The sequence below is a fragment of the Rosa chinensis genome, chromosome 2 (assembly GCF_002994745.2).
Source record: "Rosa chinensis cultivar Old Blush chromosome 2, RchiOBHm-V2, whole genome shotgun sequence".
NCBI lineage: Eukaryota > Viridiplantae > Streptophyta > Magnoliopsida > Rosales > Rosaceae > Rosa > Rosa chinensis.
In genome coordinates this window covers 29223777-29233551 of record NC_037089.1, presented here as the reverse complement: position 1 = coordinate 29233551, position 9775 = coordinate 29223777, and the positions used below count along the sequence as shown (strand labels likewise).

Here is a 9775-nt window from a genome sequence, read left to right as displayed (position 1 = left end):
TTGTCTAAAATCTCACAGAATGTCTGCATGCTGTGTTTTATACGTTGGAATTGGATTTGGAATTGAATTATATGGTAAAATATGAAAACAAATTGTCTTACAAATGTTGACGACAGAAAATGAAATTCTGCCTGTCCTATTCAATTATTGGAAACCAATCACTGAGCATTATTCTTTCCTTTTTCCTGATTTGGGATGACTTGGTTTTCAGTTTGGAAGAACTATGATTTTTGCAAATGGCCTGAATTTTATCACCAAAAAGATCAACGTCTAATTTCTCATCATATTTTCAAATAAAAACTCAAAAGATGACATTACAAAATTCTAAACTTATGGATCCACAGTAAATAGGTCAAAGCTTAAATTGCAAAATCTTGCAAAACATAACCAAACCTTGCAAAATATTAAAAAAAGGATTTCTACTTCTTCTCTTCCTTTTCAGCCTCAGCTGCCTTCTTTGCTCTGGCCCCAACATGACGTACATTCACACGTTCCACACGAAGCTTGTCATATGCCTTGACTGCAGTCAAATCTTTAGTAACCTTCACGAGCTCAACAGTTGGTTTCTCGCGTTGGATGGGCAACAGAGGACCTTGGACCTGGGTTGCATTTGCAAGTTCCTCTGCTGCAGAGTCACCAGCCTGTAGCAAAGCAAGTACATACATAGTTGAGAAATCACACACTTAGCCAACAATCATTCTTGAACTAATCCACTTCAACCAATTACATTACCTTAAACTTGCCAGCACGCCTTGGGAAGACAACTAATTTTTGCTTGTATGTCTTCAGACGAAGCACATTAACTTGAAACCCCTCAAGAGAACGATTCTTCCTACGATGATCAACTGAGATTCCAATGGTTGGTGCAAGTTTCCTTGGGATACCAGCAGCCTGATATAAGAAGGGTTTGTTAAATCCCATAACACAAAAATGCTTGTGATGAGATCAGGAGCAAATACTAAATACACCAAAACTAAGGAAAACTTATTTTAAGACTGAAAACTGTTTTATCAATTGCATAACCATCAATAGAACAGGAGGTACTTCAAAAATAAAGGTCAATCGAACTATCACTTTTTCAGAAGAAGTGAGAGAAATGGCAATACAAAACAATCTTTAGAAGACTTAATATACAAACTAAGTACAACACCACCTAATCTCTGCAATACTAAAGTGGCAAATACAGAACAAAAGCAGCTTTCATGCAGGTCAATGGAAATCCTATTATATCTTATACAGTAACAATCAGATTTATCCACTTTTGGGGTATAATACAAACAAGAAACACAAGTTCCAGTTCTAGAAGACTCATATTGAAAATCACACATACATCCTATTTCAGGTCAACAACATCCAATCGCTGTAAAGGGTGAGTAGACAATACGCAAGAAACTTTTCAGTGACTTCATGGGCATTCTGATATAAAAGTAGAAGTCTCCACTAACACAAAATAAGCAACCACTAAGAGAACTGAATTGCAACAGTGGTTAACGATGGCCCAGAATCTCTACACTTAATTCAATGCAGAATCCGAATAGGTCAGGGAAACTAACCTTCAACTCTTCCAAAGTGAATCCGCGACCAGCCCTGACTTTCATGTTATACTTCAATGTCTGTCCGCGAACAACTGGACGGAGAGGTCCGGCAGTAGGCCTAGGAAAGATTTTCACAGCTTTTGTCTGGCGAGCTGGTGATATTACAATAACAACAAATTAAATTCAGCCAAATAACAGATGCATCAAATTACAGAAAAATGCAATATAACAAAGCCCGCTACTCACCATTTCTCCTCCTGGTCTTCCTTGCGGGTTGGTTAAACCAGGTCTTGACATAGTTCTGCCAGTGCTTCCTGAAGTGCTCCCCGGGAATAACATTGTTGTGCTTCACCATGGCTTACCTGTTAAACTACTCACATCAGCAAACAATGCCAAAAAAAAAAAAAAAATTCATTTTAATCTCAAGCATGTCCATTTCGAATTCCAATATCTAGATATTAAATTGAGATGAACAATCAGCTCGGAAAATCAAAATAACAAATTATGGTCTTGAGTAAATTATCTTCGAAAAATAGATAAATGGGGTTAATTTCTCTGTACTTTATCAGTTGCAATCCATATGAAGACCAAAAGATTCTTCCTTTACATCGAATTCAATCTTTTTCAGTATGCAATTTTTGAAAGTTCATACAGTAAGTTCATGAAGGGTTTGAGAAATACGGAGTGAGGGAACAGAGGTGAAACGAAGACAGAGAAGGATGAAGCAGCGATTCGATTGAGAAGCAAAACAGAGGAGAAGAGAAAGAAAGCGAATACCTGAAGAAAATGGAGTCTCTCTGTGTTTCTTTCTTCTTCTCGCGGCGCAAAGAGGGAGCTGGTTCTAGGGTTTCTATGTTCTTATAATTTATGAGAGTCTTATTGGAGTGGAACTTTGGGCCTCGCAGACGGGCCTTACAACAAGTAGCCTTGACCCGACAATGAAACCTTGAAAATATCGAAATTCCGATTGTACCCGCATGAGTATTAGGTGATGTCGTTTTATGTCGTGCCCCAATAGTTGAATAGAGGGATTTAGACATCGACTTGTAAGGTAGTTATGAAATTAATATGGAATTAGGAAGAGTGTTGAGGTTTGACACTTAGAATTCAGGATAAATTGAGGATTGTTTAAGTAAATCTCTACTTTGTGTTTAGCCCAAACTTTAGGTTACTTAACCTAGTGGTAATAGGGTTTTAATTAAAGATAATCTCAGAGAATCTTAGAGATATTCATTGATTGTATAATTACCTTTCCTTGTACAATTCAGATTCTATACATTATAATTCTCTATATGAAGAGGCCCATATTATCAATGAGAACACACAGCAATTCTCTCTCATTTCCCGTTTCTCTATAACACATTATCAGCACGAGCCCTAACCCTAGCCCTAAAAACCAAAACCCTAAAACCCTTCTCACCAAATCCCACGCAGCTCATTCGCGCCCCTGCGCTCGTTACTCTTTGCGAGCCCACCCTGCATCTGCTGCCCCCGCAGCCCTACGCTCACTCGCTGCCCCTGCAGCTCCTACGCCCCCTACACTCGTTGCTCCCTGCGTGCGCGCCCTGTAGCCTTGCAGCCCCTGCAGCACCCGCCGTTTACCCCCGCAGCTCCCGCGTTCAGCTAGCCTCACCCAAAGCTCGCCTGCCACACACATCCACGCAGCCTGTTTTCCAGCACGCCTGCATCAACACACGCGTGTTCTCAAGCCTCAAATCAATAAGTAAGTTTTTAAGATTAAAGTTCCTGTTTTTGAAGTTTTTCATTCTTTTTTTTTTTTTTTTTTCGCGGGGACTTGCAACCTCCCTTCTTCTACCCCCATTTTCTTTTTCATAGGGGAGACCAAAAAGCCGAACTGTGGGGGTTCGTGCTCACTCCAAGCTTGGAGCTTGTAGAGTCCTCCAAACTTAGAGTTTGTTGAGATAAAAACGATCGACCACAAACATCATTGTTTCAATCTAATCCAATCACTCTTGGAATTGAATTTCTTGGAAGTGACTACGCTCAAAATTTTTTATTGTTTTCGTGGTAGCCTATTTCGCTATGAAACTAACCCTATTTTCTTGTTGTTTTTCAGGATGAGTAACATGAACAAGTTGAGCTTCGCTCCACTAGAGATAACAGGCGCAAGATACCACAAGTGGGTCCGTGATGTGCGCCAGCATCTTAAGGCTAATGGGATCCTGAGTACGATCTAAGAGCCAAGTCAAGACGTGCTTACTCCTCAACAAGCTGCTGGTTTTGAAGCAAATAGAGCTACGAGAGAGGCGAATGAAGCTAAAGCCATCATTCTCATGACAAGGCACATGAATGACGCGCTCCAAAATGAGTACCTCAATAAGGAAGACCCAAGAAAACTATGCGTAGAACTCAAGCAACGTTTTGGCAACATTCGTGACTCTTTGCTTCCAGACTTAGAAGCGAGATGGCATAGCCTCCGCTTCTATGATTTCAAGACTGTACTTGACTACAATTCGGAAGTACTTCGTATTAAGTCTTTGATGGAATTCTGTGGACAGAAAATCACTGATACGATGTTGATCGAGAAGACTCTCTCTACCTTCCCTGTCTCTGCATTGATGGTAGCCAAGAACTATTAGATTGATGTCAATGCTAGACGCATCACAAGATTTCATGAGCTTATTGGTGCCATGAACGTGGCTGAAAAGTACGATAACATATAACTCTAGACCCGTGGGAGCCAAGTCAATTCCGGAGTCTAATTATAGTCGCGCCCCTAAGAGAGATCGCAAGGAGCGAAACCCTAAGGATAGGGATAATTCTCGTCCTAAAGAGGAACACTACTACACAAAGTGAATCAGACAACAGTCAAAAGCCTGTTGTCTGAATGAAAATGGAGATGTTGTAAACTGGCGTGTTGTCTGATCTCCCCCATCAGACAACATTCTTTTTTAATTGTCTCTCTGGTCATTCACACAACATGTGTATCTAAATATGTGTTGTCTAAATTTACCAAATTTCGATTCATGACAGTAGTCTGTTGTCGGGTATGAACTCAGACACAGCTTACTGCAAGGGTGTTGAGTGAAATTCACCAAACACAACAATCTTTCCAAGCTGGTGTTGTCTCCTAAATATCTTCAACGACAATATTGCACGAGACTTGATGTGTGAAGTAAACATCAAACAAGCATTTTCGATTACCAGATGTCGTGTCAAATGCATTACAAATATCAATTTGCTCGAAATGGTGTTGTCTTGCATGAACCTCAGACTACACTTCCGATTACCTTATGTTGTCTGCATCTTATCTAAGATAAAAATTATCTGGATTTCGGTGTTGTCTGAAATTCAATTCGTATGACAATCTCTTGGATGCATGTGTTGTACCGGATGAATTTCAGACCACACATTTTATTTTTCTTGTTGTCTGAATTAATGTTATAAAACAAGTTTGAGGATGCTAATGTTGTCTGAATGTTATTTAAGATAACATTTGATGTTGATGAATTTGTTGTCTTGAATGAACCTCAGACCACACTTTTCTAGACGCCGATGTTGTCTGAATAGCTTTAAGATGACAAGTTGCTAGATAAAAATGTTGTCTAAATTTTCCTCAGACAATGTGTTATGTCTTTTTGGACTTGTGTTGTGTGATATTTTGCATTACAACAGTTACTAATCCTATATATGTTGTTGGAATCGAATTTGCCCAATTGATATGGAAATAGACTGATATGAAATTCGAAGTTCCAATTTCATTTACCACATTCTCATACATCATTCTCACAAATCTTACATTATCAATTCAAAGTACTAGCATCAACTCATGTCCAACCAAATCTAAAGAACAAGGTCTCAACTGAACTAAAAAAATATATGGGTACCCAAGTACCAAGTACAATGCTTACATATATGTCTTGACCACAAACTTTGTCCACTCATTTCTAACCACATCCATATCTTCTTGGGATATGCTTCTTTGCCTCTTCTTTCCCACTGAAACAAAAGGGTTTGCACTTAGTAATGGACAAAATTGCAGAAAAGAATCTATAATTGTCATTGAGCATTATGTATTCTGGCCAACCTTGAAATTTTTTTGTAATTTGAGCATTACATATATGCCACTTAGTAAATGACAACCAAAATTTCAATAACCATAATCCAAGCAACCAATAGCAACCAAAATTAAATATATGACATTTACCAAAACACATGCAAAACAACAACAACCAAATTTTCGAGCAACCAAAATTTCAAGCACTTTGGACTTTCCTGACATAATCCAAGCAACCAACATCAACCAAAATGATATATATACATATTCACCAAAAGACATGTAAAACGATAGCAACCAAAATCAGAAGGTAAAGGCAAACAGCAGTCTATCTCCACTATGAATTTTTTTCAATCAAATACACACATGCAAATACCTCAATTTAACTTTTCAGTTTCATGAGCAGAACCAAAAGTAGGAACAACCAAGTCCAAGAGACTTGAAAATTTCAGAAACTTTATCATGCACCAAACCCCCCAAAATCTTCCTTCCAAACACAGTTTGCCTTCCAGAATATCACAGCATACCAAAACAACTAGCCCTGACCAATTTTTCGATATTTAAAAGAACACAAAATAAGGTACCAAACAAGGAATAAAACAACTTTCTCCGCTAAACAATTAGGCAACTGGACATAGATATAAGAACTAGATAAATGGTTTTCAAAACTAGTTGGTAAAGTCAAATTGCAAGACCTTTTAAAATCCAAGAGCGATAATAGCAGAGTGCCCAAACTCCCAAAAATAAGTGCTAGGAGAAATCAGAACATGGTTCACTGAACAATCGCTTACTCTTACGAGTCTAAACATAAAAAAAGTAAAAAAAAAACATTAAAAAAAAAGAAGCATAATTTCAGATATAAAAGTCACTCACCGTTTTAAACTAGTTCTTCCTCCTCACCCATTCAAAAACGAATGGCAAAACCTCCACCCATTGCTATATTGTACAGCCGACAACCAAAATCATCTCAATCTTCATTCTCTTCTTCTTCTGAAATCCAAACCCATCATAAACAGATCACTACTCTCTTCTGTTTTTCTTTCCCTATTTTCTTTCTCTTTCCCGTGCTCCCTCTTTTCTCTTCTTCTTCTTTTTTCTCCCTGATTCCTTTGCTTTTCTCCTCCTCCCTCTCTTCTCTTTCTTCTCTCTTCCTTTTCTCTTCCTTCCTCCCTGTTCCCTTTCTTTTTATTCGATCCGACTCCCCCTTCTTCTTTTCTTTCTTCTCTTCTTCTCCCTGTCTCTCTTTTTCTTCTTCTTTCCCGTCTCCCTCCCTCACTATAGTCGGCATCCAACCCTTCTCATCTCCCAAAAAATTTTGTCCCGAAATTTGCAAAACCTGAATGACCACAAGGTAACAAACAGCCTCAAAAACTGAACATAATTCAAAATCAAAATAACTAAAATGTCCCAAACTGATGTAGATAAAGTCTGAACATCCGCTATAGGATACTTAGGATTCTCAAGTTAAAAGTCTAACTTCAGTAGCAAAAGAAACTTGGATTGCCATAAACCAAAACTATGATTGTTTAAGAGTTGAAAAGACTGAAACTTTAATATTTTTAAGTTTAATTACATACAGAAAATCACTCACACATACTTGATGAGTACAGTTACAGATACTGAAGTTTTGGCAAATTGAATACTTCTTTATCTGTAAAAAATCTCAATTAGATTACATATAGAAATTGAAGAGACTAGCTATATCCTAATATACTTAAAACAGAAATAACACAGCAAAACAGGGAATACCTCAAGTAATAATTGATGTAAAATGAAACAGACAAGAAAAAAAGGATTCCCCTAGCTCATTATTGCCCTTCTCCTTCGATTCTAGCTCAAAAACAAAACAAAGAAATTTGAGAAATCGAGAGTTAAATTTGCAGAAACACTTAAAATAATTGCCATTGTACGACCTGGAAATTCTTCCTGATTGTGAATGTTTCTACCAGCAGTACCTGTAAATGGAGAAATAGTGTGTGACTCAAATTAGAAAGTAAATCCAAAGTAATTGTTAATCTAATCTGTCTCCTTCTTGTTGGTTTCAATTTTTACCAAGTTCAAAAGATATTTGAAGGTGCACTTGAGACTGATTAATTCAACTCCAAGCTCGCAATCTGCTCCTATATCATCTCAGATTCAAAGTAGTTTAATGCAGTGATATATAGTTAGTAACACCCATTCTCACCAGAAGCTCCATATTCATATCAATTTTAAAACAACAAAATGAAAAGAGAAGTTCCACATAAACATATGCTTGTCTATGTGAAGGAGCAGAAAGATGCCAATATATGAAAAATGACACAATTAAACCCAATTAAACCAATAGTCCAATAGAAAGATGATAATGTCTTTGCTTTACACTCTTTTATCATTACTGTTTTGATTTAATTGGGATGCTTATTTATGTTCGTCTTCTTTCTGTTACATCTTCACCTTTACCAATAGAGAGTGTATTGGACTACAATCTCACCAAATTTATCTTCACATATATATCTAGACATTATTCTCTGTGCAACAGTTCATCAATGTACAACACCAAGACTACAATTTCATACATTATGATGAAAAAGAATTCAAATTGAATTTCCCATTCCTTCATCGTTTTGCTCAATTTTTTTGGTAATCAAATAGATAGATGCATGCTAATGAACTCAAAAGAAAAAGGAAGAAAAGAACCTGATTAAGGTATTTGTCTGAATCAGATAAGGCTGCCCACTCCTATTCACCAAGAACTCAAAACCTAGCTCACCTCTGGTTGGCCTTGCTCCATTTTCAGTGCACACCTGCAGCACCATTTTTAACAGTTTCAAAAACATATATTATACCGTAAAATGCAAGTACACAATTGTACAACCACTGAAATAGGCGTATGATTTACTTCTACAAAAGAATGCAGTATTTTATTTTAATGGGGCCTTCATTTACATAGCATTCATTGTATGATCATAACCCAATTGAGTAAAAACATGAAAATTTAGGAGCTACTGACATACCCAATCCACCAAGAGTCTCCCCCTTCGTCTCTAGACCGTCTTTAGGATTCAATTTTGAAGAACCCCCAATCAATTACAAATGCGACTCATAGAAACAGTAGTGTTTCTTTATTACAACGCTGCCAAGGAGCTTCTCCTCCTTCTCCAGCATCTCAAGTGTCTACACCATTAAAGAAACAAAAATTCAGCAGAAAAATGATTCTAATACCAGATAAAAATTCAAACTAAGGCTAAAATGATTCTAATAGCAGATAAAAATTCAAACAACTGAATATGGGAATATCATTCTCTTAAATAAGTTGTACTAAAAGGTTTGTTAGAAAAAGTCTGAACTCAGGAAGATTTGATATCTTTGAATGTTTAGTATAAAATGAAATAATGTCTACAAAGTTAGTTAGTGGTGGGTGGTACATACTTGCATATTGATCGGAGACTGAATGACTTCATCCCTTCAACAATTTTCAACATGTCCACGATAAGCCTAATATAGCTTTCTCTTTCTCGGGTATCCTCCCTGAAAACTCAGGCCTGGGGGTTTCAAAGCCACAACAATTTCATGTAGTGGTAATCATATATAAACTCTAGCATATCATATCTGCAAATTTTATATTAGATCAAAGAATCAAAACCCCAAATTTTACATTAAAATTGGGAAATCGATTAAATAGGGTTTAGAGTTTAGATAAATGTTTGCAGACTAAACATCTCTTTTCTATTTGTTCCCAACCCAATCTTTCTCTCTGAGAGTGTCAAAAAAGTTTGGTTCTCGGAGCTATTGAAAAGCTAGAGCATAGACTACAAAAGAAAACCAAATTACATACATGAAGAATTGAATCAGATAAGTATCAATTAACAAAAGAAAGAAATAACAAAAACTTTCGCTTTCACAGATTGTAAAAGTCGAGAAATTGATAATTGTTGCTAAAAACGTGAAAACAAATGACTAATAAAAGGAAATGACTTCAGCTATATCAACTTACCAAGTGTTTGCTGCTGCTGATTTTGATGGCTGAGTGTGATCTTCTGCAACAATGGGAGTCGCTCCCACAATCTTGGCAACTTTTGCTGAAAGCTCCTTGTCTTCTTGACATGCTCTCTGTATCTATTAAGTTCAACATCAAGCTTCTTGATCTTCTCATCCACTGTATCGCCCCTTTTATTAATCTATTTGTTTGTTTGCAAATAAACCAACAGCTTTAGCACAGAATATACCAATCTAAAGCTAAAAC

The 9775-nt window shown here is 37.0% G+C and overlaps 1 protein-coding gene and 2 long non-coding RNA genes across 6 annotated transcripts; all 3 read right to left on the bottom strand.

The window, feature by feature from the left end:
- Positions 1 to 261: 261 nt before the first annotated feature.
- On the bottom strand, positions 262 to 2445 carry LOC112184411 (60S ribosomal protein L13-1). 2 transcript variants are annotated; one of them, XM_024322667.2, is made up of 5 exons: positions 2313 to 2445; positions 1782 to 1897; positions 1554 to 1687; positions 733 to 891; positions 262 to 641 (listed from the first exon to the last, which is right to left on the bottom strand). In XM_024322667.2, the coding sequence occupies exons 2-5, from the start codon at positions 1888 to 1890 to the stop codon at positions 420 to 422; spliced, it is 624 nt and encodes a 207-aa protein (XP_024178435.1). In that variant the 5' UTR covers positions 1891 to 1897; positions 2313 to 2445; the 3' UTR covers positions 262 to 419. The 2 variants fall into 2 exon arrangements, with proteins under 2 accessions (XP_024178435.1, XP_024178436.1); XM_024322668.2 differs by having other exon boundaries at positions 1782 to 1905; positions 2313 to 2383.
- A 2784-nt stretch (positions 2446 to 5229) lies between these two features.
- Positions 5230 to 6692, bottom strand: LOC112189995. Its single transcript, XR_002932164.2, has 2 exons — positions 6427 to 6692; positions 5230 to 5495 (listed from the first exon to the last, which is right to left on the bottom strand). It is a non-coding gene; the product is annotated as an uncharacterized LOC112189995 (long non-coding RNA).
- A 679-nt stretch (positions 6693 to 7371) lies between these two features.
- On the bottom strand, positions 7372 to 9549 carry LOC112189993. 3 transcript variants are annotated; one of them, XR_005807107.1, is made up of 4 exons: positions 9527 to 9549; positions 8962 to 9141; positions 8547 to 8706; positions 7372 to 7508 (listed from the first exon to the last, which is right to left on the bottom strand). It is a non-coding gene; the product is annotated as an uncharacterized LOC112189993 (long non-coding RNA). The 3 variants fall into 3 exon arrangements; XR_005807105.1 differs by lacking the exon at positions 9527 to 9549 and having other exon boundaries at positions 8962 to 9518; XR_002932160.2 differs by lacking the exons at positions 7372 to 7508; positions 9527 to 9549 and adding an exon at positions 7990 to 8336 and having other exon boundaries at positions 8962 to 9518.
- Between the last annotated feature and the right edge of the window lie 226 nt (positions 9550 to 9775).